Below are 25,812 nucleotides of genomic sequence, written 5' to 3'. Positions count from 1 at the left end.
CACTTCCCCAAATGGCTGCAACAGCTGGGGTTGGACCAGGCTGAAGCCAGAAGCCTGGAGCTCCATCCGGGTCTCCAAGTGGCGGGGGCCGTCCTCTGCTGCTTTCCCCAGGTGCATTAGCAAGCAACCTGGAGCAGAAGTGGCACAGCCGGGACTCGAACCGGCACTCATGCGGGAGGCTGGTGTCTCAAGCGGCAGCCTAACCCTGCTGCACCGCAGTGCTGGCCCCCGGAGGGCCTGGGTGTAGAAACAAGCATTTCCGCTTCCTTCAGATCCCACAGCTGTTCCAGAGCCTTCAACCAATCCCCATGGATCATGTGGGTGAGGAAGGAGGGAGGCGAGAGGTGGGAAATACAGCTCCGGCTAGGCCCGGCCATCAGCCCAGCGCCGGAGCCCAGGGAGAGGTGCCAGCCCTGCCAACACTGTGGATGGGCCTGGCGCGCTTCATCAGGGTCCCCCAACCAGGAGGAGGCGGGCTGGCAGGCCGAGTGAGCACCGGCCGGAAGCAGCGCTGGCCGTGTCACCTGCAGGGTCCCCAGACGCACTGCCGAGGGCGCTGAGACAGGGGAGAAATCCCACAATGAATTTCCGTTTGTGTAAACACTAACTGATACCCCAGAGGCACGTGGATACAGAACGTGGATGTTCGCTCTAAAAGGAGAGAAATGGCTCTCAGAGCGGCCCCGGTTTAGACGGGCTCCCGGTGCATCTTGCCAGGCAAACAGAGGCGCCAGGCGGGGGAGAGGCCAGGCTGCGACCCTTTTGTTTTCACAAGGGGAAGTGGCATTTCTCCTGCCCCCTCTCATCCACGTCCACTCCTTGCCCTGCATCCAGACCTGTCCCTGTCCCACAAACGGCACCCGGAGCCCCTCTGTAACGGGGGCAGTGGCCTGCTCCTGAGAGTCCCAGGGGGAAAAGGTGGCGCCCAAGCGCCGGGCGCTTCTGTTCCGATCTGGATTCCAGCAGGTGGGGGGCACAGGTCGAAGCTCATTCGTCCTCCGTCTCCATCCCCTGGAGCCTGGGCGCTGAAGGGGCCATCCCTCCCTCCTGTCGCAGGCCTGCAGCTGAACTTTACGGCCTCGTGGGGGGACCTGCACTACCTGGGCCTCACCGGCCTAGAAGTGGTGAGCCAGGATGGCCAGGCCCTGCCCATCAGCCTGTCCCAGATCTCCGCCTCCCCCAGAGACTTGAACGACCTCCCGGAGTACACGGACGACTCCCGCACCCTGGACAAGTGAGTAGCATTGCTCTCGGGACAGCAGGGGGCCGGGGCGGGCAGTGGCAGGGTGGGGGGGACCCCGTTCTGTCTCTTCGACCTCAGGCACAAGCATCAAGTAACATCTCATGGATCACCTGCTCTTGGCCGTCCTGCAGTCAAGGCCCTGTGGCCGAGGGAAACTGAGGCTGGGGAGAGGAAGGCGATCCCCTGCCCCCACAGGGCCGCCAGGGTCTTGTGCCCGCAGACAGAGCTGTGATCAGTGTATTCCCCACCATGCTGAGCGCCACGCCTCACACACAGGCGCCGGCTCTGCATTCACGTGTGAGCAACCCCAGCCCCCTGGCGAGGGTTGGAGGTCATTGCCAGGGAGGCCTCTTTGTGCTGCATTTGTCAGAGTTCCTAAGCCAAGGGTGGATGCAGTCAGTAACTGGACAAGCCGCAGTGAGGCATTGTTCCCCGGGGACTCTGTCACCCCCTGCTCCGGGGCCTAGGCCCTGCCTGGCGCTATGAATGAGGGGAGGCATCCAGGGAATCAGAGGGACAGGAGTTCAAATCCCACCTCTGCCCCATGCCACCCATAGGTAAGTTTCGTAACCTTTCTAGTAATAGCGGTGATGGTGATGATGATGATGGTGGTCATACCTGGTGTTGGAACTAGGTCGCTGACAGGCTTCCGCCTGCTCCCCCAGAAGATGGCCCTCACCCCCTGCTGGTGCCAACCGCCCTTGGGCCACTGCCACCTCGCATCCTGGCAGGCCCCCTCCCGGGGACATAGACACGGAGCCTGTGTACCCAGCTCCCGGCCCAGCCTGCTCATCCAGCCCTCTGCCCAAATGGGCTCACAGAAGATCCCCAGCCTGCTTGCATTTCCCCCTCAATACCCTGGTCTCTAAACCGCAGGACTCAAAACGTCATCTCCATCAGCGTGACTGCGATGAATGTCATCTCAGGACCGGCTCTGAAAACCTCACGGGGATCCCTTGCGTTCCCAGGCCCACAGCAGGGTCGTATTCTCCCCGCCTCTCCACCCCGGTCTTTTTAGCCCAGTTTGCTTGCCTGGGACGCCCCGTGAGGTCCAGCATTAGGACGGATTGAGATGTCTGTAGCCTGCCATCACCGCTCCCATAGGTCCAGTTTTTCCCCTTGTAAATCGCTGTGGAAGGAAGCAGGGTTTTTTTGCCCTGTACAGTCTGGGTTTTACTGGCTGCATCTCGATGGTGCTGTTTAGCCTGTCCCTCGCTCCCTGTGTCTCCGGTGTACAGACCTCGTCAGATTGAGGTGTCGCTCTGGGGACAAGATGATGGCCTGGAAGTTGCAGTGCGTGGCCCCTTATCCATGGGGCATCCGTCCCAAGAGCCCCGGCAGGTGCCTGATACCGCAACAGTCCTGAGCCCTGTACATGCCAGGCATACCCCTGATAAAGTTCACTTTATAAATTAGGCCCAGGGGGCTGGCACTGTGGCACAGCGGGTTAACGCCCTGGCCTGAAGTGCCAGCATCCCACATGGCTGCTGGTTCCAGACCCAGCTGTTCCACTTCCGATTCAGCTCTCTGCTATGGCCTGGGAAAGCAGTGGAGGATGGCCCAAGTCCTTGGGCCCCTGCACCTGTGTGGGAGACCTGGAGGAAGCTCCTGGCTCCTGGCTTCGGATGAGCTCAGCTCTGGCCATCGCAGCCATCTGGGGAGTGAACCAGTGGAATGGAAGACCTCTCTCTGGCTCTCCCCCTCTTGTAACTTTCTTTCAAATAAATAAAATAAATCTTTAATAAATAAATAAATTAGGCCCACTAAGAAATTAACAACCATAAATCATAAGAAGATAGAATAATTGTGATAACATGTCCTAATAAGAGCTATTGAAAACTTTAGAAATTATTTCTTTCTGGAATTTTTCATGTAGTATTTTTTGGACCCGGGCATCTGAGACTGTGGCGAGTAAAACTGTGGGTAAGGGGCGGCAGCTTCTGTGCATGGCGTGGCTGCCAGGGTCGTGGCGACGGTGGCTGCCAGTGACACCCGCTGTCTGCAGCTGCCTCCCTCTCAGGGAACCTTCCAGGCCTGCCGGCTGGCCCTTCTCCCACACATCTGCTGATGTTACGGCAGGAAAGAGAGCCCTTCCCTTCACCGTTTGTGGACTTGTCCGATTCCCACAGGAAAGGCCTCCTCAACACTTCGGTTTGCGCACCCTCGTTTTTTTTCAGTTTTTGGAGTAACAAGGTGTATCTCTAGCACCCTCGGAAACATTTGTCAGTTTCTTTTGGAGCTCATTAGAAACGCATGAGTGTAGACGAAGAATTTTAATCCATCGCCATTTTTATCCTTACTGATGCCCAGATGATTCTCCCCTGTTGGGCACTGGGGCTCCATTTATTTATTTATTTATTTATTTATTGACAGGCAGAGTGGACAGTGAGAGAGACAGAAAGAAAGGTCTTCCTTTGCCGTTGGTTCACCCTCCAATGGCCGCCACGGCCGGCACACTGCGGCCGGCGCACTGCACTGATCCGAAGGCAGGAGCCAGGTGCTTCTCCTGTTCTCCCATGGGGTGCAGGGCCCAAGCACTTGGGCCATCCTCCACTGCACTCCCTGGCCACAGCAGAGAGCTGGCCTGGAAGAGGGGCAACTGGGACAGAATCTGGTGCCCTGACCGGGACTAGAACCCCATGTGCCAGCGCCGCAAGGCGGAGGATTAGCCTATTGAGCCGCGGCGCCGGCCCCTTTTATTTATTTTTATTAATCAGTTAATTTATTTGAAAGGCAGAGCAGCCGAGAGAGAGGGAGAGAGAGATCTTCTTCCATCACTGGTTCACTCCCCAAATGGTTGCAACACTGACACTAGGCCAGGCCAATGCCACCAGCCAGAAATTCCCTCCCGGTCTCCCACGTGGGTGGCAGGGGTCTACGCACTGGAGCCATCTTCCGTTTCCTTGCCAGGTGCATTAGCAGGGCCCCGGATCAGAAGTGGAGCAGCTGGGCCTTGGAACCGGCATTGCTGACCTCATAAGCAGCTGCTAAACTTGCTGCGCCCGCCGCAGTGCCAGCCTCTCCCCGCCTCTAAGTCCCCTGAGAGGCCTCATCTCTGCCAGCTTCCTCAACTCCTGAGGGGTCAGGAGGCTCCAGGATCCTCGTGTCTGTTTCTTGTCCAGGACCAGCAATCCAGCCGTTTCCCTGAGAGGCCCTGGTCCCTGTGTGTGGGAAATGGTAGTTAGAGGTCATAATCCAGCCAGTGGGGATGCTCACTGCTGCTGGGATGGCCCCTGTTTCTAGCCAACGCTGGGAATCCATGTGGATTCCTGAGGGCGTCCCTGCCCTGCCAGCTGTCCATGCCGGGGGCCATCGTCTGCATGGCCATGCATCTGCTTTGCCGCGGAGGTGACCCCACTTCTAGGACCGACAGGAAATAAGGTTCTCCAGTGACAGCGCTCAGCTCAGCTCCACACACGCCCAGCTGTGAGCGGCTGAACTGTCTCAGTTCCAAGGTGCCAGCCGCTGTAAGACGCACCATCCATCAATTTAGTAACAGCCTTTTAGAGCAAGAGAGAAACACGACCTCTTTGGATGAACGCTTCGACTGTTAAGATTTATGCCAAACCCCAAACTCAGAAATGTAAAAAAGAAACAAAAGTTTATTTTAAAATCCAAAACACATGGCAGCAGCCTGCATTGTCCGGGATTCCAGGGATATGGAGGTGGGGGGCGGGGCTGATGGCTGGACCCAAGTCCCAGGGACCAGGGCCTGGAGTCTGGGCTGAGCCGCACTGGGAAGTCCAACGTAGCCTGAGGCAGGAGGGTCCTTGGAACAATGGGCAGAGTCTGGAAGGGGAAGGCAGGATATCCCATGTAGGGGGACCACCTGCTGGCAAGGACGGGCTTGTCTGGGGCCAAGGAGACAAGTTCAGAACAGTGGCTGGGAAGAGCTTGGGTGCTGGGGGCTCCTGCCTAAGGCCTGGGGCTTCCGTGGGATGCCCAGGCCTGTGGCTGTGGAGCACGGTGAGGCCAGACCAGCTAGAGTCACCTGCCCCTTCCTGTCTTTGTCCCCAGTCAGGAGCTGTCAAGTCCATCCAGTGCTTGCCCCTCTCTGTCCTGTAGCGTGAGGAAGGGACACGCTGCCTTCAGTTTTAGACAGTCTGGGACGTACAGAGAAGAGTCTCCTTCATCCCCCTAACCCGCAAACACCTGTGCTTCCACCTCGTCTCCCCTGGGCCTCGTCTTCGTCTCCCAGGCTCACGGTCTGCGTCCCTGTGTCCAGGCCTGCCTTTCCCTGCTGCTGCAGCGTCCTCACGGCCCACAGGCCACTGTGCACACCTGTCTCACCCCCCGCCCCGGCTCCAGATCTTTTATTGTCTTTTTTTTTTTTTTAATTTTTATTTTCTTGCCAGGATAAATAACACTGTTATGAACATCTTTAGGCAGAGAGCCTTTCTGATGTGTGGAGTAGATTTTCCAAATGGGCAAGGAAAATCCCAGCAATGGAATCAGGGGGCTAAAGGCTTCAGAAAATGGCCCCTGCTCCCTCTCTCAGCTCCGGGACCGCCTGGGCTACCCCTCTCCTCCCTGCAGACGCCCTCTGATCTCAGATGAGAGACGCCCCTCACTCTTGGCCTCCTTGGTCTCTATGCCGCCCCTTCCTGAGCCCGATCCAGCTGGGCTAGCGCTGGGCAGGGGGCTGCGATGGGGTGGCGGGGGAGGGCTGAGCGGGCACCGGCCCCCTGGTGATCCCTACCCTGCCCCCCTCTCCGGCCCCGCCTCCTGCAGATTGATCGACGGCACCAACATCACCACGGAGGATGAGCACATGTGGCTGACCCCCTTCTCGCCGGGGCGGGACCACCTGGTCACGATCCACTTCGACAGAGCCCAAAGCATCGCCGGCCTGCGCTTCTGGAACTACAATAAATCTCCCGAGGACACGTACCGCGGGGTAAGCCGGCGACGGCGGCCGCTGTCAGGGAAGCGGCTCCTTGATGAATGGCCGGCGTGGCAGCGGAGAGGAGCATAAATCCACCCGAACTTTCCAGATGGAGCCCGGGCTGACACCCAGCAAGCAAGGTGGGAGAGAGCCGGCTTCTGGTTCCTCCCGCAAACAGCAGGCGCAGACCCAAGAGCCACGGGCGGCCTCAGGCGGACGGGCAGCGTCAGAGCCCTGTGGCTTCTGGTCTTGGGGGCAAGGGGAGGCGGGAGGGGCATCCGCCGCAGCCCCCCACCCCCCATGCAGGAAGCAGTGCAGCGCCAGGCCCGTGCTGAGAGCCGTTTTGTTGGCTGCGCTGCGCAGGCTCTGGGAAGCAGGTGCAACGCCCCCATCTCACAGGGCAGAAAGGTCCTGAGGCCCACCCAGGCCGGCCAGACTCTGTGCATGCGCCTGTGACGCCCCCGCCTCCCTACCCCACCCCCCCGTGCTCTAACCTGGCTGGGGGCTTCTAAGAAGGAGTCAGCGTTTGTCCCTCCCCTGCTGAGGCCACAAGCCCAGTCACACGGCGAGGCCCGGGGACGGGCATCGGAGCCTCAGCTCTGCCCGCTGCCAGTGACCTGATTCTCCCGGGCTGGTGTCGCCTTTGCCACACCACAGCTGACAAAGCAAGGACACAGTCTCAGTGGACCCTGAGCCCCCGGTCCTCCCGGCGTGGCAGGGGCAGAGCCAGCTGGGTGTCCCTGTGCCGCAGGGGTCCTGGCTCTCCCTACCTGCAAGGCTGAACCCGGAGCGCCTGCCTCCCAGATCTGGCCCAGCAGCCTTGGTGCCGGGGCCGGCGGCCACATGGGGCTGAGGGAGACGAGAGAGGCACACGTGGCCTGCGAGGACAGATTGCCTGGCGCAGCGGAAAAGACGGGGTGACTCCTGTTCCCACAGCCCCTGGCAGGTGTTCAAAAGCCAGGGCCTTGGACTCCTGGGACGGGGCTTCAGAGCCCTTCGGGGGGCCCTGGGCAAATGGCTTTGCCTCTGACCGAATCTCCCCAGCTCTAAGCGGGCGTGAACAGAGCGCAGGGGCCCAGCTCTGCCTGGGGAAGACAGGGGTGCTGCCTGGAGGAGGAGGTGCGGCCCTGGAGGGAAGACAGGAGCTTCCTGGGCCTCTGTGTTGCTGGATTCACCTTCCGCGACTCCGGCCAGCGGGCTCCAGCCTGGCAGCCGCAGGCTCACCTCCTGCCAGCGCCGTGTCCAGCAGAGCAGAGAGCCAGCAGAAACCCGGGAGTCAGCGCCGAAGGAGCCGGCCTGGCCCAGGCTGGGAATCCCCTTGTCCCCACCCCAGAAGAGGGCAGAAGGGAGAGACACAGAGGGCGGGACCAGAGCCTGGGGACAACGGAGCCAGGAGCCAGGCTCACTGTTCTGTGCAGGCATCGAGGCTGGCCGGCCCCTCCCTACCCCTGCCCTTAGCACGGACTTGGGCAGATCCTGGACACCTAGAATTAGGGGTGGGGCCAGAGGAGGGCTGGCCCAAATCCCTGTGGAAATAGCAAGCCCTTAGACAGATAGGGGGATGGTCTGGCTGGCGTCTGTGCCACCGAGAGACCAGTGACCACTGAGGGACGCTGCTGGCCAGCACCTGCCCAGAAGGAGGCACTGAGCGCCGGGAAAGGAGGGACAGGCGGCTCCTGCTGGCCCAGGGGTAGTACAGGGAGAGGTGTGGACCCGTGGGCTGGTCTGGAGCAGCAGCACCACAGGTCAGCACAGGGAGAGATTTCATGCCAGCCACTGTTCAGGGCACTTTGCGCAGACAACTCATTGTGTGCCCATTTAACAGATGAGGAAGGTGAGGCCTGGGGAAGCTCCGTAACTTGCCCAGCTACCACTAGTGGCAGGTGTCAGAGCCCCTGCGTGCACGCCCTTGGCCGTCACGCCATTCCCCAGCAGGCTGCTGCCGCTGGCGGAGCCAGTGAGGCCTGAAACTTGGGGGCTGGGAGTGGATGCTGGAGTCTGCAGACGGCAGGGGCCTCCGCTCTCTGCCCAGAGCAGCCTCGGACGTGGAGGAGGGGTGATGCTGGGGGTCGGACCTTGGTCTGGGAGCAGGCTACCCGCCCCCATCTCTCGCCCCCACGCGACTTCCTGTCCTTGAGCAGAGCTTGCTTTCTTGTCGGCCAGGCCAAGGTCGTCCACGTGTCCTTGGATGGCTCGCGCATCTCCCCTCCGGACGGCTTCCTCATCCGCAAGGGCCCAGGCCACTGCCACTTCGACTTTGCCCAGGAAATGCTGTTTGTGGACTACCTGCAGGCTGGGCCACGGCCAACCCAGCCCGCCAGGAGGTGAGCATGTGTCTGGGGCCTCCGGGGGGCGGGGGTAGGCGTGCACAACCATTCGTAAACGCTGAGTTTACCCCTGTAAACCACACCCCCCAACCACGTCCAAATGCCACAGGCCACGCGTGCGAAACACAGTGGCTTTTCCCTCCACTGTAGCTGGTCGTGGGGAGCAGTAGCCTCGAGACGGAGGGGGAGCCGGGGAGGCCGAAGGGTACCACCCACAGACCAGGCAGAAAATCTCAGGGGAGGAGGAGGAGGGGTGGAGGGGGGTGAGGGGAAGAGGAGGGGCCTCTCCCGCCTCAGGGCCAGCTCTGTGCCTGCTGCTCCCAACCACGTGTTGAAGTAGGGGGTGTTACACCCATTTTACAGATTTGTAAACTGAGGCCAAACCCTTCAGCTCCCCCCCACTTCCCTCTGCTCACCATGCCCCTGGCACTCGAGTCCCTCTGGCTCCTGTCTAGGGCAGACACCCCCTGCCCAGCTCCTAACCCCCACAGGGCCTTTGCTCTGCCCCTCCCCTGCCTGGAAGGCTCCCTGTGGCCCCGCCCACAGCTGCCTCCTCGGAGAAATGTAAGGTAGCCTGGCGCCCCTGCCCGTCCTGTCCCATACAGCGTGGGCTCTCTGGGGCAGGCAGCAGGTGGGGCAGCGGTCTCCCCACCCCGGCAGCCTCGGGTCACAGTCCCTCCCGCCAGCTACCAGCCGCGCGGCCCTGAACAGTCACCGTGTCTCCCTGGGCCCCTCTGCTTGGCCTTCCCTGGGCCGTCCGGATCTTCACGGAGCTGTGTTTTGTCTTCTCAGGCCTGACACGCAGAGCCTGGAGCGGCCGAGCATGGACTACGAGGCCCCGCTGATGCCGTGCGGCTGTATCCTTGTCCCATCACCAGCACCACCCCCACCCACGGCAGGATCTGGGCTGCCGAACCAGCAGGAGCGCAGCACAGGGAAACTGAGGCAGGGGATGGCAGGGCTCCCGGGGCTCTCGGAGGAGGCGGCACCAGAGCCTTCAGCTGGGAGGGGCTGCAAAGCTGAGCTGACCACCTGGCCTGGGCTCCTGCCGGCCTGCTCCTGGGAGCACAGGGCTAGGAGAGGGCTCTGTGCTGGCCACGGCCACCACTCCTGGTGCCCACATCTCCCCGTTTAGCCCCCCGTGGGCGGGAATGGGTGCTCTGTTCTTGTCATTTTACAGTCAGGGAAACTGAGGCACAAGCCTCTGTTGAGCCCCCCATCCTGCATGCTCTCTAACCCCGCCCCCGCCCCCTACTCCTGTCCCCAGGGGGAGGGGGCCTGGAGGTGGGGAGGGGGTTTCACGGCACAGGAAGAGTTTAAAGGCAAAGAATCCGGTGCCACGTTTATTTTGATAGACCTCAGTCTCAGCAAGAGAGGAAACGTGTGTCTTTCATCGGGATCATCCCCCTGTCGCCGCCCCGCCCCGCCCCTCCAAATCCTGCCTGTCACCTCAGCCTTTGTTCTGCCCCTCCTCCTTAATCCGCGCTGCCAGTCATTTTCCAGTTCCAGCTGCTCACCAGCTGGGGCGACCCCTATTACATTGGCCTCACGGGCCTGGAGCTGTATGACGAGCGGGGAGAGAAAATCCCCCTATCCGAGAACAGTATCCTTTATCCACGGGCCGGGGTGGGGCAGCGCGGGGTGCAGCCAGGCCGGGCCCCCAGGAACCAGCGCCCCAGGCTTCAAAATGCCACTGGGCTCTGCCGCCCCAGCTACGCCTGGCAGGACACCACGAGCCGGAGGCCGCCCCCAGAGAAGCGCAGGCTCTTGGCTGTCCAAAGGCTCTGACAAGGTCTGCAGCAGTGAGGAGGGGGTTACCGCACTGCGTTCCAGGCTGTGTGAGCTTAACCCAGGAGCCCTGGGCTCATGGGTTGCCTGCCCCAGCGTCTGTCCACTGTGAGCCCATGAGCCCTTCCAGATATCTGACATGAGCTGCCGATGTTTCTAGAAACCAGGGCTCGGCACATGGTGCCCCGTTGGCTCTCGTGACAGTGCTGTGGAGTGAGCGCTGTTGCGCCCCGTTTCACCCAGCCCCACCCTGTGCCCCTGCCCCTGGCCACTCCGGGAGCACCGCATGCCCAGCCAGCTCTCTCTGCTCCCCTCCCTGTGAACTTGAACCTGGCCGCCCCTGCACAGCCACGCACCCCGGGCTCTCGTCCTCCCCAGAGCGGGTCTAATGCAGCTATGCCCTCTTCCACCGCTGCCCAGAGCAGCAGGCCCACCAGCCCCGGGGCCCCGCGCGCCAGCCATACACGCAGCTCCTGGGTTACAGCCTCCTGGACACAGCCTCAGACATCGCCGCCTTCCCGGACAGCGTGAATTCGCTGGAGGGCGTGTGCGGGGACGCCCGCACCCCCGACAAGCTCATCGACCAAGTCAATGACACCAGCGACGGCAGGCACATGTGGCTGGCTCCCATCCTGCCTGGCCTGGTGCGTGCCTGGGGGCGGGGACAAGCCGGCCCTCAGAGGGGTCAGGTGGTCGCTGGCGGCCAGCTGGGGCCACTCCCAGCCCCGGCAGCCCTGAGACCTGGCTGCAAACAGGGCCACAGGTGTCACCTGCAGGTGTGTGCCACTGTCTGGCGCCCCGAGGCCACAGGGCTGGATGCTCCTGTTGGAGCCCTGAGGGCGGCTGAATTTGATAACCCTGACCTTCACTGTTCCCGGGGCACACCCATACGGGCCCCACCCCCACCCCCAAGCCCTCCCCGACCCCTCCCACTCCAGACACCCCGAGCATGGCCACAGGCCGAGACCAAGGGTCTGGGGCCCACGTGGAGTTTTTGCTTCTTCCTTCGGTCTTGCATGGGGGCCCTAATATTTGAGAGCCCTGAGCGGGGGTTGGGGGGAAGGGGTGGCCGGCGGAGGCCGTGGGGGTCTTCCTTTCCTAGCTGGCTTCAGCCACGCCGGCTCTTCACCCCTGCAGCCAGGGGTCAGGGACAGAGGCTTGGCTTTGCATTTCTGAGCGGGAGAGAGGACAGACAGGGGTCAGAACCCCGTGGATTCCTTGGGGGTGGGCAGGCAGTGTCTGGGCCCGATCCAGGGGGAAGGCCAGGGGCAGTCCCAGCTGGCCGCGGGCACTTCCCCGTGGGCCACGCCAGACTCAAGAACACAGGCCCTCCCCGCGCCAGCTCAGCGGTTTGCTGCAAACGCAGCCACACGTGCTCCGATTCCAGATGGGCTCGGAGGAGGCGAGAGGCGGCAGTGGGGATTCCGGGCCCGGCCACCTGGGCAGCGCCGTGGGGCGCAGCCCCTGCCCATGTCTGGCGTCCCTGCTTCCAGACATGCCCATCTGCTCCCCGGCAGGTGAATCGGGTGTACGTGATTTTCGATCTGCCTACCACCGTGTCCATGATCAAGCTGTGGAATTACGCGAAAACACCGCATCGCGGGGTGAGGGAGTTTGGCGTAAGTACTTACCAGCTGGGTTTGGGGCTCTGGGGTTTTTTGGAGGTAATTATGCTTATTGGTAAGTAGGCTGCCGGCAGGCACCATGTGTGGCAGTCTGAGTGCGGGGAGATCGGCACCCACCTGTGAGTTCCAGACCCCGGAGCTGCCGCCCAAATCCACCTGCCTTTTTTCTTCTGTTCTGATTTTTTGCTTTTGGCGGGAGATGACTTTGGGACGAGGAAGAAGCAGGGTCCAGGGACCTCCCAGCTCGGCCACCTGGGCTACCCATAGCTAAGGGTTTTTCATGGGATTCGTAGGCCCTTCGCACCTCGGTTTGCACAGCTGCAGTATGGGGCGAATAGCACTTGCCTTTCCCGCTGGCTGTGAAGACCCCGAAATCACGCGGGCCCGGGACCTGGTGGGCTCAGGGAGGTGACGCCCGTCTCCCAGAGGCCCGCCGGTGGGTGTGGCAGGGAGGACGCGGAGCCTACCAGCCCTGGGGCTGTCTCTGCAGCTCCTGGTCGACGACCTGCTCGTGTACAATGGGATCCTGGCCATGGTGAGCCACCTGGTGGGTGGCATCCTGCCCACGTGTGAGCCCACAGTGCCCTACCACACCATCCTCTTCACGGACGACGCGGGCACCTGGCACCAGGAGAGACGCACCAGCGTCAGGTACGTCCCGGCCCGCAGCCCCAGGCAGGGTGGGCAGCGGGGGCCATGCAGCGGGGGCCCGACGCGACCTCCTGTCTCTGCCCCCCCCCCCAGCACCCAGGTAGAGGACCAGGATGTGCAGCTGACGAACGAGAACCAAATCGTGACGAACGCCAAGAGGAAGCCGTGTGCCGTCGACCCAGGTCAGCCTCCTCCCTCTGCCAGCTCCTCCCGCTCCCTTCCGCCTGGTCCTGACCCACAAGGAGCCGGCAGCCTCACCCCCACCCCTGCCCGCCCACGGGCCCCTCCCCACCACCCAGAAGCCTGCCGAGGGGGCGGGGGCGGGGGCGGGGGCAGGTTGGGCGGGTGGGGGGAGGCAGAACCTCCCTGAGCAACAAATGACCTGCTCGCAGGCACGGTGTGGCCTGTGTAAGCCCAGGGCTGCAGGTGCAAAAGGAGAAAGGTGTTCAGAGGAAACCAGTAGGGGATGCCAAGGCGAGGGCTTCCTGGAGGAGGTGACATTTGCACTGGGTCCCAGGGATGTGAGGCACAGGCATGCCCAGGGCCTACTCCAGGCAGAGAGGACGGGCCGGGGGCCGGGCCAGGGGCCGGGTGTCTGAGGGCCTGCGGGCCGCCTAAGCCGTGGGTTTTCCCAGAGACTGTGCAGCACTCTCGCCCCCCAGCAGCTGGTAACTGGCCACCCCCATGCTCTGCCCTGACAGCCTTACGCCCCAAAACCTGCCTAAGCACGAAGGAGCCGGCGAGACGGTGGCGGTGCTGACCCACGGTGCAGAGGGAGAGCCGGCTGCCAGCTCGCGGGCGCTGCGGCCGGGACACGGGGGCCTGCCGTTCCGGGCTGCCGGGGCGATCCCCGCCCGCCTCCCACAGCCGCGCCGGGCTGACGGGTGGGGGCACGGCGGGCAGACCAGGGACACTGTGTCTTCCCTAGGGTAGCCAGCGCACAGCCCTGCCTCCTCCGGGGGCTCAGGGGCCAGTCTCTCTCCTGGGTGCCCAGTGTCCGTCACGGTGGCCACGCCCCACTCCCTAGGGGAGCTCATGCTGCGTGGGCCCCTTAGGGTGGGTGTCCTGCTGGGGTCCCCACGGTGCTGTAGCCAGGCCGCCAGGGGAACGGCAGAGCCCACCCAGATGCTGTGTGGACGCAGAGGCGCTGAGCGGGGCGGGACACTGCACCCCACCTGGGGCCCCGCACACCGCAGCCCACCTTGTACTTGAACTCGGCCTGGAGGAGCGGGTCCCCACTGCACTCCCCGGCCGCCCCTTCCGGATCTGTTCCACGGCCCTCCCTGGTCACTCCTCCCTGCCTGTCAGTGCCCTGCGCCCCTGAGGCTCTGCCGTGGGGTCCCTGGCTCTCCGGGCCCTCCCTGCCCCCCGCACTCCCCCCCCCCCCCCCCCCCCCCCCGCCCAGCAAATCCCAGCGCCCTGGAAGTGAGCCCGGCGCCGCCGCCGAGCGACGCCCCGCGCGCATCTGTTTCCATCTCTGTAACAAGCTCGGATCGGGGGCCTAATTGGTTTCCCAGGGGTGGGTAATTTCTCGTTCCAAATATTAATCCATTGTGTGGCTGGCACGCAGCCCGGCCCGGGTGCCAGTGCGATCCTATGCGGCCGAGCGCCCCGCGGATACGGGCGGGGGTGTGGCTATGCGGATGGGCTGCTGTGCGGGTGCGATCCATCACTCCTCGGGCTTACGTGGCTCCCAGGAGAGATCCAACCAGCTCCCAGGCCCCCAGTCGGGGCCGTGGCTCTTAGAGGGAGCCTCAGGCGCGGGGACGCGGGGGACCCTGGACCAGCTGCACATGTGGGGGAGACAGCCGGGGCGCCGCGCGCGGCCCTTGGCTCCCACGCTCCCGCCGATGTTGCTAATGACTGGATGGATGCACAGCTTTAGGAAGCGGGGAAGAGAAGCTATACAGGCGTTAACGCTAACATAAATTTCTATTTTTTTTCTTCTTGCAAAATCAATAAAAGATGTTATTAAGGCTGCAGCCTGATGCGCTGGAATGGGGTCAGATGGCGGGAGCCCTGAGTCAGCGCTTGCAGGAAGCAGCCGCGCGAAGCCAAGGGCCTGGGCCGAGCCCCTTCCCCACCTGCAGAGTTGGGGGGGGACCCTGGCTCAGCCTGCTTGTGGGGTCGCTGTGCCCAGCACACGGCAAGCAGCCCCTGCACGTGGCGTGGTTACCGTGAGCCTGGCGCTGCACGCTGAATCCATGCACAGCCCCATGGGAAAGGATGCTCCCATCACCCCCTTTCACAGAGAGCACAGAGAGGCTGTGCGATGTGCCTAGGACACACAGCCTCAGAAGCCGGAAGTGACCACGTGACCATCCGTGGGTCTGTCAAGGGCCTGGGGTCTCCCTTCTCCAGGAGGGGGTCCTGGAACAGGAGCCCCCAGGTGCTGGGCGCCTGGGCCCCCTCCCCACTTCCCCCCAACCCCCCGCTCCCTTCAGGGCTGAGTGTCGGGGGCTCTTAGCTTCTGGGTAAAGCAGCCCTTGAAAGGGGGCTGCGTTGAGGGGGTAGTGGCACCAGGTAGGAGGGACCTTTTGGGGCTCCCCGAGTCCCTGGTACTGGGGAGAAGAGAGAAGCCTTCAGCCCCACAGGCGAGGCCCTGGCCCCACGTGTGCGGGGAACATGCAGGGACCTTCCTGGCTCCTAGGAGGGGCCCCATGGGTGTGGCCACCCTGGTGTGGAGAGCGATCCCCCCTCCCCGCCTCCCTGCAGCCGCGCTGGCCGGGGGCCTGGGCCTCACAGCGCCTCAGCCTCCGCAGCCCCCAGCCAGAGCCGTGCGCTGGGTCCCGGGGGCCAGGCGAGCGACCTGCGGGGACCGCGGGCCCCAGGGCCACACAGGCCCTCTCCGCGGGTGGTGCGGCTCCGGATCCTGACCGTTTTCCAGAGATACCGGCTTCGCTGCGTTTTATTTATTTTCCATGTGAACTCTAACTTTCAAATATTGACTCAACTTAAACAAGCAAACGGAGTAAGCCCAGTACCGCGTGTCTGTGGCAGGCTGGGGTCCGTCCCCCACAGTGTGTCACCCACCTGCCTCTGCGGGGACATCAGCCCCTCCCTTGCTGCCCGCCCAGCCCCACCCCGAGCTGCAGCCTGCTGGGAGGAAGAGCAGGGAGGGGACCCCCCCCCCCGGCCCCTCAGCCCCTGTCTGTGCAGACAGCCCCCCGGGTCACTGGAGTGACCCTTTGGGTCCTGGGGGCGGGGGGTTTCCCCTTTGGGATCTCCACAGCCCCTAGTCCTGGCCGGGTTACCGGACCCAGACCTGGGCTTGGCTGCCCGGGTCTGGCTGACTGCTGGTCTAGGCAGTGTTGGGTTTTGTTAATCAGTTAACCCTGGTCTGCCGTGAGAGTTCACGTGCAAGGTCAGATACCCCGCCTCCCTGGGAAGATGAGAAGACCTGGCAACCCAGGTCCCCTGTCCCCAGCTGGACCCGGCACCTGGGCAGGCAGGGCCCCCTGGCACCCCAGTCCCACCTTCAGCCCCTGTCCTCACCTCACTGGCATAACCTGCACAGCCTGAGGGCGCTCCGGGGCCCGGGGCTTAACTGTCTGGTGTCCACACTGGCACCAGCCAGGCCAGGGGGACTGGGGAAGAGAGGCGGGGGCTGGCCTCTGCCCAGGGCAAGGTTTGTGTCCCCAAGGAACCTGGGGGTGTCTGCCACTTGGAGCAGGTGCATGGGGGTGTGCCGGGTCTCTGGGTGCTGTGTGGTGCTCGGACACCGCTTCCAGTCTCCCAGCCTCTGCCTCTGGCCGCCATATTTTGTGATCATCACAGCCAGTACAGACCAGCACCGGGCCCCTTGGCAGGTGCGTCACCAAATCCAGCCGTCAGCGACATCGCAGGCTTCAGCGGCAGGCGCGGTTCTCAGGGCCTTTGCACATGCCGCCCTTGCGGTTCCCTGGTCTAAATCAGAGCCTCCTTGGCTCGCCTGCAGACTGCGCCTCACTGTTCGAGGGATGGCCGTGTTACGAGGGTTATTTGCATCTCCCCCAGACTGTGCGCCCCCGTGAGGGGGCGGTGGTGTCTGTGGAGTCCCCTTGCACAGCCCGGTGCCTGGCACTTGAAGCTCCCTCGGTGACTAGCTCCTGCGTGAGTAGGGCCCACGGCAGGTCAGGGGTGGACTCAGGACTCGAACCCAGGTTCCTGACAGTCCACCACCCCGGGCGCATTCTTCAGCCGCGGACAAACACCCATGAATCCAGCAGATGTTTCCACTGCCAGGGGAGCTGGGCACATGGCAGGGAGCGTGGCTGGGGCGGGGTAGAGGGAGGCGGCAGGGACACAGCCTGGCCACTCCCAGAGGCCGCCTCTCACCAGCCTGTGGCCAGGGGAACGGAGCTGGGAGCACACGGCCTGCGCACGTTAGCACACACGTGTGTGAGGTCCACCTCTGAGGCCTCCCATGTTTGTGTGTGTGTGTGTGTGTGTGACCAGGAGCACGTGTGCCCAGGCCGTGCGGCTACAGAGATGCTGGACACACGCGGTCCGGGTAGCCCTGGCTGCGTGGGAACTGCTCTGGGCTTGCTGGGGCCAGTGTATGGGCGGCCACATGGGACACGCCCGGAGCCAGCAGCCAGCCCAGCGGGGTGACACTGCATCGCCTAGCCCGGGGCAGGGCCGGAGGGCACAGGTGCTCCATCCAGGCCCCCGGATGTCACCCAAGCCGCCTTCCAACCAGGTGGCCTCAGGGGGACGACCCTCTCCCCGCCTGGAAGTGCTTCCTTTGGTCCAACCAGCAGCCTTCCTACTGCATGGGGACAGTCCAGGAAGACCACCAGCGCGTGCCCCATCACCCCTCCCTCCTCCCCCCTCCCCCCTCCCCGCAGCGCTGTCCCAGGAGCCACTCCCATAGCGCAAGCAGTACTCACACGATGACTTATTTCATAGTTTTCTCAAAGCCTTTGTTCTTTTTTACTGAAATGCCTATTTTGATTTTCTCCTAAGCAATAGTGTCTGCGAAATCACAGCGCTGATGTGCCCGTTACACATTTTTTTCTAATACACATTTACATAAACACAACTATTAAAATAGATGGAAATGTTGCCAAGGCGCCGGCTCGGCAAGGCCCCGGGGCGGGGTGGAGAGGGGGCGGGGAGAACCTGGAAGCCCCGCCCAGCCGCCCTGCCCAAAGCCAGGCTGGAGCTCCCTGTGCCCCTGTGCCCGGGGCCCTGAGCTCCCTCCCAGGCCGCGCTCCAGCCGCGGGACTTCCCGGACACATGAGTTAGCGCATCGCTCACTTGGTCCGTCAATGCACGTGTGTGTGAGCAAGCCCCTCCACCCGTGTGTCCCCTGGGCACCTCTGAAGCAGAGCTTGTCTCCCCCAGTGGCACCCACCCCACACCATGGAGTTCACGGCCCACGTTCCACTGCGCCCTCGTCAGTCCCTGCAACCCAAGTCCGCCCGGCTGCTCCCTCCCCCGGGCTACCCCCTGCTGTCACTCTGAGTGTCGCAAGGGTGCGGAAGGCATCTTTCTGGACCGTGCACCTGCTCGCATGTGGCGGCCGGCACAGGCTCTGAGTTTCCTATGCCCCCGCACCCCCAACGCCCTCCCCGGCTGGCTCCCTGCGGCCCTCCGGCCCCTGCTTGCCCCACCCACCACCTGCCGCCTGGGCTCCTGGCCTCCAATGCCACTGTCCCCGGCCGCCACTCTGCCCCACAGGTGGGTGACGTTATGGAGAGATGCGTGGTGGGTAAGGCATGAACCAAGGGACGAAGGGACGGACGATGGATGGCTGGGTGGGTGGTGGGTGGGTTGATGAATGAGGATCTGGACGGACGGATGGGCGGGTAGGTGGACAGACGGGAGCCAGATGGAGGGAGGGGTGGACGGGGAGCAAGACTCTGCTCCGAGGAAAGCTCTGGAGACCCTCCGGGCAGCGGTGTGGCCTCCTGGGAGGTCTCGGGAGCCCCGGTTCAGGGCCCAGCGCTGCCGTTCCTGGGCTCTGTAACCACCGACACCGCCCTCCCCTCATGGTTCCAAGTAGAGACACCAGGCGCAGGGCCTGAGGGTCTCCGGAGAACGGCGGCTCCTTCGCCCTCCTTTTCAGCCCCCGGCCTTGCCCGCCCTCTGGAAGCCAAGGCCGTGCCATGCCCGAGGCGCCCTCCATCCCCCCCATCTCTGGCCCTGGCCTCAGCACTCAGGGCTCCATGGCGGGTGATGAGGGGGCAGCCACGGCCCGGCGAGCGACTGGCCTGCACACACCGCCAGACCACAGGTTCAAGACGCATTTATTGAGCCCCTGCTGTGTGCCTGCCGCGTGACCGCCCCCTCCCCAGCTGAGCCATGTGCTGCCCCTCCTTCGGGGACCCGACTCCCTTCACCCCCCAGGGATCCGCCCCTCTGGGCGCCTCCTCAGCTTCCTGGCCGGCTGTAGCTGCCCCGGCACGCAGTGGTCAGTGGCCGTGTCCGTCCGGTGCTCTGGCCGTGCCGGGTGGGCTCTGTGCGAGGTGGCGGACGGCGATTGTTCAGGACCGCTGTCCTGAGGTGTCTGTGCGGCCGCGGGGGGCCCTGGGACTCATCCTGGCCCGCAATGTCCAGGACCCCAGGGTCCAGGCAGGCGGGAAGCACGAGCCTGGCGTCTCCCCCTACAGGCGGGCTGAGTCCACAGCACCCAGGCCGGGCTTCCGGGATGCCAGGGGGCGGTGCCAGCGACGGCCCGAGGTCCAGGGGCTGGGCTGGGGTCTCTGTCACACCCAGTGACCCAGGACCCAGCACTGGCGGCTCAGCTCTGGCGCCTCCGGTGCCGAGCTCCGAGGCCAGGAATCCCCCACGTGCGGCTGGTATCCTGCAAGAGACAAGAGGGCAGTGCCAACAGCCCCTTCCTCCAGCCCCACCCCCGCACGCCCGTCGCCACGCCCACTCACGGGGTGGGGGGCGGGCCTCCGGCCTATCAACACACCTGCATCCAGCACCCACCCCCTCACTGACCAGGTATCCTCCCACGAGTGTCAACCTGCCCATCAACCTGTCTACACACCTCTCTCTTCACCCCACCCCGCCCCCAGCCGCCCCCAGCCGCCAGCTCACCAACACGTCTGTACCCGGTCATACGGCTGCTGTCCGCTTACCAACCATCCATCCACTACCCTTGCACTCTTGTCCCCTGCACACACAACCACCCACAGCCCTAAAAGCCATCCGTGTCCCCTCCCCAGTCAGCACACCCACCACGCACCTGCCCACCGTCCCACCACCCCCGGAATACACCCTTTCTCCACCCACATGCACCTGGAGTCCCAAACACGCCACCCCTGATCCAGTGTCCTGTCCGCTCAGCCATCCAGCAGCTCGCCGCGTGGCCCCCCGCCGTGCACCTGCTCCTGCCATCTACCTGTCGGCTGCTGCTCTCACGGCCTGGGCCAGAGGATGTGGCCAGGGAGCTCCCCCTTCCCCAGTGTTCTCCTCCTTTGTCCTGATTCTCGGAGGACTGCGCCCGCCCCGCCCCCACCCTCCCTAGTGCCAAAGCCCTTCCCATCTCACCGTGGGACCTGATGACAGGTCCTCCTACCTACTGTCAAAGCCTAAACACCTACAGGAAGCCTTCCCTGACTTCCTCTCCCTGGCGGCCTGCAGGGATGCACCCACCTGGAGCAGCACCCTCCACCAGCTTCATCCCCAGGAAAGCAGGGGCCGAGCCCGCCCCCTCGGGGTGCTGCAAGCTGGGTCTGTGGGGGTGGAGACCGAAAGAGGAAAACCCACAGAGAAGGAGAGGAGGGAGAAACCAGCAGTGGCCCACTGGGCTCCGTGCCTGCCCCACGCCCATGAAGCAGGTTCTGCCCATTTCACAGATGAGGGGGCTAAGGCTCCGCAAGGAGGAGTCGCTGCCTCGGGACTCCCAGCAACGGAGGGGCTGCAGGGGGTTCACTTCTTCCTGAGGGCTTCCCAGGGTTTGGTCTTCCCGCCGTGCTGTTCGTGGATGCCCCGACGTGCCTGTCACACTCTAGGGTCAGATGGGCTCCTGGCAGAAGGCACACGGGGGCAGGGCTTCCTAGTGCAGCCAAGCCCCTGCGTGCACAACCCAGAGTGTCCTGTCAAGGCGGGAGATTCTCTCTGGTGACAAGGCTGGGTGGGAAGAGGCAGAGAGGGAGACGCGAGGGGATGTGTGGGTGTGTGGGTGGGTGTGGACTGCCTCTCCCTTCCATTTTTAATATTCCTTAATGCTAGTGTATTGCACATTTTACTGTATGTTTTTAAGGGGAGGGAAACATTTTGCAAACATTCTGGAATCATTTGGCCTTAGGAAAAAAAAAAAAACACAACATTTGCTTTGGCCCAGCTACTGAAACAGTTGCAATCTTCCGAGATGCTTGCTGCCAAGATAAAGGTATTTGGGCTTTTAAGAATTTTTTAATCTGGAAGCAAATATTTGGTGCACATGAGGTTTGACTGTCTCTCTAATGGGTATCCAGAAGAGACTGGGGCTGCTTTATGGCTGCCAGGAGGCACACAGTGGAGGGCTTACTGGAACCCAGGGAAACTGATAATGGATTAAAAAAGAAAGAAAGAAAGAAAGAAAGAAAGAAAGAAAGAAAGAAAGAAAGAAAGCTCTCTCTGTCGTTAGAATTGGGCTCTCTCTGCCTCCTGGACCTGGAGGCCACACCCCCGAGGACTGGGCCTTCCCCACTTCCCTGGCCTCTCAGAAGGGGCTCAGGGCCCGGAGCCATTTACGGAGCGTGCGGGGAGGAGCCCCCAGCAGCCACTGCTTTACCTCTCTCCCCATCTCCCCGTCCTGCACTTGCAGGCCAGCCACCAGCCAGGGGGGCAAAAAAAAAAAAAAAAAAAAAAAAAGGCCCTGGGCTGTGGACTGGGGCATCGCAACTCAGGACGTCTCCCAGGCCCATTTGAGTCCTGGAGACAGTAAAGTGGGCAGAGGCAGCTGCGTGTTGCCATGGAGATCATTGGCTCAGAGCTTCCCGAAGGTTCAGAGGAGTCGACAACGGAGATTTCCAAATACAGCCTCCTGACCTGCGAATGGTGACTACTACGGATTTTTAAAAATAGGAGGGGGCCTCAGACAGTTCATGAGAAAAGCAGAGAAAGGAAAACTGTGCATGGGCTTCGCACTCTTCTGCACCAAAATAAACTTATCTTTTAAAAACAAAAACATTTTTATTTCTTTATTTGAGAGTCAGGGAGGCAGAGAGAGAGAGAGAGAGACACACACACACACACACACACACACACACACGAGAGAGAAAGCAAGCCCTCATCCAATGCCTGCAATGGCCTGGGGTCTGAAGCTGGGATCTCAACCCTAAATTAAATTTTTCCACAAATCTGTTTATAATCATTTTTTAAAATTTGAGTCAGAGAGACAGACAGAGCCCGCCCATCTTCCGGTTCACTCCCTAAATGTGCAGGAGCCCAGAGCTCGACCTCAGTCCCTCACAGGAGCGTCAGGGACCAGGCACCTGAGCCCTCACCTGCTGCCCCCAGGGTGTGCACCAGCAGGAAGCTGGAGTCGGGTGCGGAGCTGGGACTCAGGTGTCTGATACACATGTGCGTGTCCCAAGTGGCATCCTGACCTCCATGTCAAGTGCCAGCCCCTTTCCAAAAAAGTACTTTTTGAGGTGCTTTTGTATTTTACACAATCCGTGGGTCAGGGAACACCTCCTGGGTCAGACAGCCCCAGGAAGCCGGTGGGTGACCCTTGTCTCCCACTGGGTCTTTGTTGCACATGCTGGTCCCTTGCCAGGATTGTTCTTCCTGCCTCTGCTGGCCTCTGGACCCTCCCGTCTCCTCTCAGATACTTCCTCCTCTGGGAAGCCTTCCCCAGGGCTGTGGGCAGGGGCTGTCTCCCTGCCCCTCTCTGTGCCTTTCAGGCTAACAAAAGTCGGGGTCCAGGCTCCACCACCTAGAAGCTGTGTGATTTCTGAAAACAACCTCACTTCTCTGAGCCTGCAGATGGGTGTGAGACGCCCTCTTGTCCTCTGGGTGTCCACAGTCCAGGGAGGGACACACACACACATACACACACGTCTCCCGCTTATGTGCAAGGTGCACTTAGGTGGACTCATTCACGCTTCAAAACCATGAGTGAAGTCCCATGACTGTAGCCATTTCACAGATGAGAAAACTGAGGCTCAGGTAGGTTAGATCATTTGTCCAAGGTCTCTCTGAGGGGACTTGACCCAGGCAGGCTCATTCCAGAGGTTGTGCTCATACCATTCTGTCTCCCAGACACAGAACACGCCCACCTCTGCCAGGGGCAGAGGCCACCGCTGGCAGCCATGTGAGCTAGGCTCGCAGAGCACCCGGCATGCCTCGCGGTCGCAATGGCAGGGCTTCACTCTGCCAGGGGAGGACGGGGGAGGTCACTTCAGGCAGAAGGAAAGGGTGTGAAACAGGTTCTTGGCAGGCGAGTGAGATGTTTCAGGAGGTGTGAAAAACACAGCCGTGCTGTAGCTGGGGAAGGCGAGCACGGGGCTGGCGAGGAGACAGGGTTCTCCCCGCCACAGTAGCTGGGTGTCAGATGCAGAGGGCCCAGCAGGCTCCCTAGGGTGTGCAGGGTTCTCCCTGCGCTGCAGGGGTTCCCATGTGATTGCAGGGCCCGCCCTGCCCCCGGCCAGAGGAGGCTCGCCAGGCTAATCTGCCTCCCACGTGTCTCTCAGCATCAGGTGGGACTGGGAGGCGCTTGCCTTGGCTAAAACAAACCGCGCGGACGGTACTGCTTTAGGCTTGGACCCAAGACAAGTGAGCCCGAGTCTCTTCCCATGGTGTCTCCTGAGGACTGAGTGACCCTGCGTGCTGGGCAGTGGGGCTGCCACGGGAACGGTGACAACGAGGCCCTGTCCTGGTGACACTTCCACTCCAGCGGGGAGAGACTGGGAATAAAGTAGACAGCGAAGAAGGGTTCCGAAAGCAGCACAGTGCAGGGAGAGGAGGGGGCCTGGGCCGAAGGGGCAGGCACGGTGAATCGCACCCACCAGGATGGTCCCTGGAGCCGGGCGGGGGGGTCGGGGGGGAGGCTGCAGGAGGCGGGAGCAAGCTCGCGCCACTAGAAGATGGATGGGAGGGAGCCCGGCCCTCGAAGCAGCAGTTCCCACGCACGAGTTGCTGAACAGCCCACGCAACTGACAAAATGCAGCTCCCGGCAGCAGCTTCAGACTGGCCTAGGGCCCAGGCCCACTCAGAGGGTGGGCTGTTGGGCCAGCAAACTGGCGCCCCTGCGAACCTGCTAGAAGTGAAGAATCCCAGGCCACCCCAGCCGCCCTAAGCCGGGCCCGGCCCCCCCTGTGACTCCGATGTGGACGTTGGCTTCAGGCTCTCAATCCCCAATCTCAGGGTCTCAGACGTCTCCAGGCTGCGTGCCCGGCTGTGCTCCCAGCAAATTGGCATTGATATTTATTTCAGAAATACCGTCTCTTTCCATTTCAATAAAGGAAGCAACTGGAGCAGTACTAGACGGGATTGGATTCGGATCTAATGAAAATGCCAGCGTGCTCTGGGGCCAGGAAAAGTCTCCCCCGAACCCCCCTGGGCTATCCTGGGGGGCAGCATCGGCAGAGACCCCTGTCTAGACGCAGACAGAGCTCCCAGCAGTCACCTCTGTGCCTGACGAGTGACAGCCCTGGCGGAGCCCAGCCTCCCAGACACACCTGGCCTAATCAAAGGCTTGTCTCGGGCATTGAACTTGACAGTTGCAATCAGCTGCACACCCCAGCGGCCCGGGAAGGGGAGCTGCGAACACCTGTGCCAGATGGCAGCATCGCCTCTGTCAGATGTCACATCTGATGTGCTCCCGAGGTCGCTGGTGGCTCTGCACAGCCCCAGAGGCGGGTTTCCAAAGCAAACTCTTTCTCAGGGAAAAAAAAAATTGTGGCAGAATTCATATGACAGTAGCCCAAGGGGAAAAAAAATAGCAAGTTTGGGGGCAGTTAAGAGAAGCAAAGGTTTATATAACCCGTTTATATAAAAGTGGCTGCTCGCACAGGAGGCAGAAGAGACTTGGAGGTGTAGAGCAATGATTGAGCACCTACTGTGTAACACACACTGCTCCAGGCTCTCAAGACACAGACATGAATGAGGCTGAAAAGGAGTCCATTCTCTCCGAACTGAGGGCAAAACCACATCAACCAAGTGTGCCGTAGAAGTCTACAAGAAGATCTACAAGACGTGGGACGTCTGCCTCCATCCTGCAGCCCCAGCTCCCACTCCTGACCCCAGCTCCCTCCTGGTGCACACCCTGGGAGGCAGCGGGTGATGGCTCAGGTGCTTAGTCCCTGCCACCCACATGGGAGATCCAAAGGGAGTTCCTGGCTCCTGGCTTCTGCCTGGCTCAGTACTGGCTGTTCGGGCATTCGGGGAGTGAACCAGCCAACGAGAGCCCTCTCTCCTCTGTTTCTCCATGTTCTGCCTTTCAAATGCAAGGGAAACAAAAAGATAATTTCAGAGAGGGGCTACGGCTACAAAGGAAAGAGAGCACAGTGGTGAGACAGGAGGGTGACCAGGGTGTTGGTGCAGGGCCAGGAAGGCTTCCTGGAGCAGGGGGCCTTTCAGCTGGAACTTGAAGAAGAGACAGAGTCAGCCAAGCAAAGATTTAGAGGACAGCAGGTGCAAAGGCCCTGTGGAGGGAGGGAGTTCTGCATGTCCCAGAACAAGGCAGGCCGGGGTGACTGGAGCAGCGTGGGAGGGGAGGGTAGGAGGAGGGAAGGGCGGGGTCTGGGGGGAGCTCTAAATGCCAAGCCCAGTTCTGTCACCAAGGGGAGCAGAGACCTTCCATGCCCCGGTTTCTCATCTGCCCACAATGAAGGCTCAGCCCTCTTCTTCCTCCTCCTCCTCACGGGCTTAGCCGGCAGTCGAGAGCTTGGTACAGATGTGCATACAGTAAGTGTTTAATAATGCAGCTCTCTGCGATCCCTCTGCTGCCTGCAGGCAACTCAGCCTGCCGCAGGCTCGGCGCAGAAATCCTGCAAAACGTGTCCAGGCGTCTCCGAAACATTTCCCTGGCCACAAGCCCAGCGGCAGCCAAGGGGCCCGATGCCGGAGACAGCATCGTCTCCCTGGGCAGCCAGAACAGCGGCTTCTCTCAGCCTCGAGCTCTGTGAGGGCCGGACCACGCCTGGCTGGGGCCCGTGGCCTCCGCAGCCTGCCTGGCCCCTGTAGCTGGAGCCACCGGCTGACACAAGGCAGCCCAGGCAGCAGCCGGGCTGGGGGCTCTGCAGCCGGAACGCTGAGTCCAAATCCCCACTCGGCCGCTTCCAGGCTGCGCAGTGCTGGGCCTCAGTTGTCCCCCTCCGGGAAATGGGGCTGGACTCAGAATTAAATGAGTGAATAAGAGTAAAGTCC

The 25,812-nt window shown here is 62.1% G+C and overlaps 2 protein-coding genes across 14 annotated transcripts in view; one reads left to right on the top strand and one right to left on the bottom strand.

Annotated features, from left to right (window-relative positions):
- KATNIP (katanin interacting protein) overlaps window positions 1–14,501 on the top strand; it is a 186,647-nt gene extending 172,146 nt beyond the window's left edge. For all 11 annotated transcript variants that reach the window (XM_051847554.2, XM_051847549.2, XM_051847546.2 and 8 more), the window contains 10 exons: window positions 1,057–1,234; window positions 5,975–6,140; window positions 8,292–8,452; window positions 9,248–9,312; window positions 9,948–10,058; window positions 10,748–10,887; window positions 11,761–11,862; window positions 12,359–12,519; window positions 12,613–12,701; window positions 13,221–14,501. In XM_051847554.2, the coding sequence (XP_051703514.2) occupies window positions 1,057–1,234; window positions 5,975–6,140; window positions 8,292–8,452; window positions 9,248–9,312; window positions 9,948–10,058; window positions 10,748–10,887; window positions 11,761–11,862; window positions 12,359–12,519; window positions 12,613–12,701; window positions 13,221–13,279 (1,232 nt within the window). In that variant the 3' untranslated portion in view covers window positions 13,280–14,501. The remainder of the gene's footprint in view (window positions 1–1,056; window positions 1,235–5,974; window positions 6,141–8,291; window positions 8,453–9,247; window positions 9,313–9,947; window positions 10,059–10,747; window positions 10,888–11,760; window positions 11,863–12,358; window positions 12,520–12,612; window positions 12,702–13,220) is intronic.
- A 4,239-nt stretch (window positions 14,502–18,740) lies between these two features.
- The window catches only part of GSG1L (GSG1 like), a 184,171-nt gene continuing 177,099 nt past the window's right edge, over window positions 18,741–25,812 (bottom strand). For all 3 annotated transcript variants that reach the window (XM_051847559.2, XM_051847558.2, XM_051847561.2), the window contains one exon: window positions 18,741–19,309. In XM_051847559.2, the coding sequence (XP_051703519.2) occupies window positions 19,212–19,309 (98 nt within the window). In that variant the 3' untranslated portion in view covers window positions 18,741–19,211. The remainder of the gene's footprint in view (window positions 19,310–25,812) is intronic.

The sequence above is a fragment of the Oryctolagus cuniculus genome, chromosome 19 (genome assembly GCF_964237555.1).
Source record: "Oryctolagus cuniculus chromosome 19, mOryCun1.1, whole genome shotgun sequence".
Lineage (NCBI taxonomy): Eukaryota > Metazoa > Chordata > Mammalia > Lagomorpha > Leporidae > Oryctolagus > Oryctolagus cuniculus.
The sequence above is the reverse complement of the archived record's forward strand: the minus strand, read 5'-3'. Positions and strand labels throughout refer to the sequence as shown.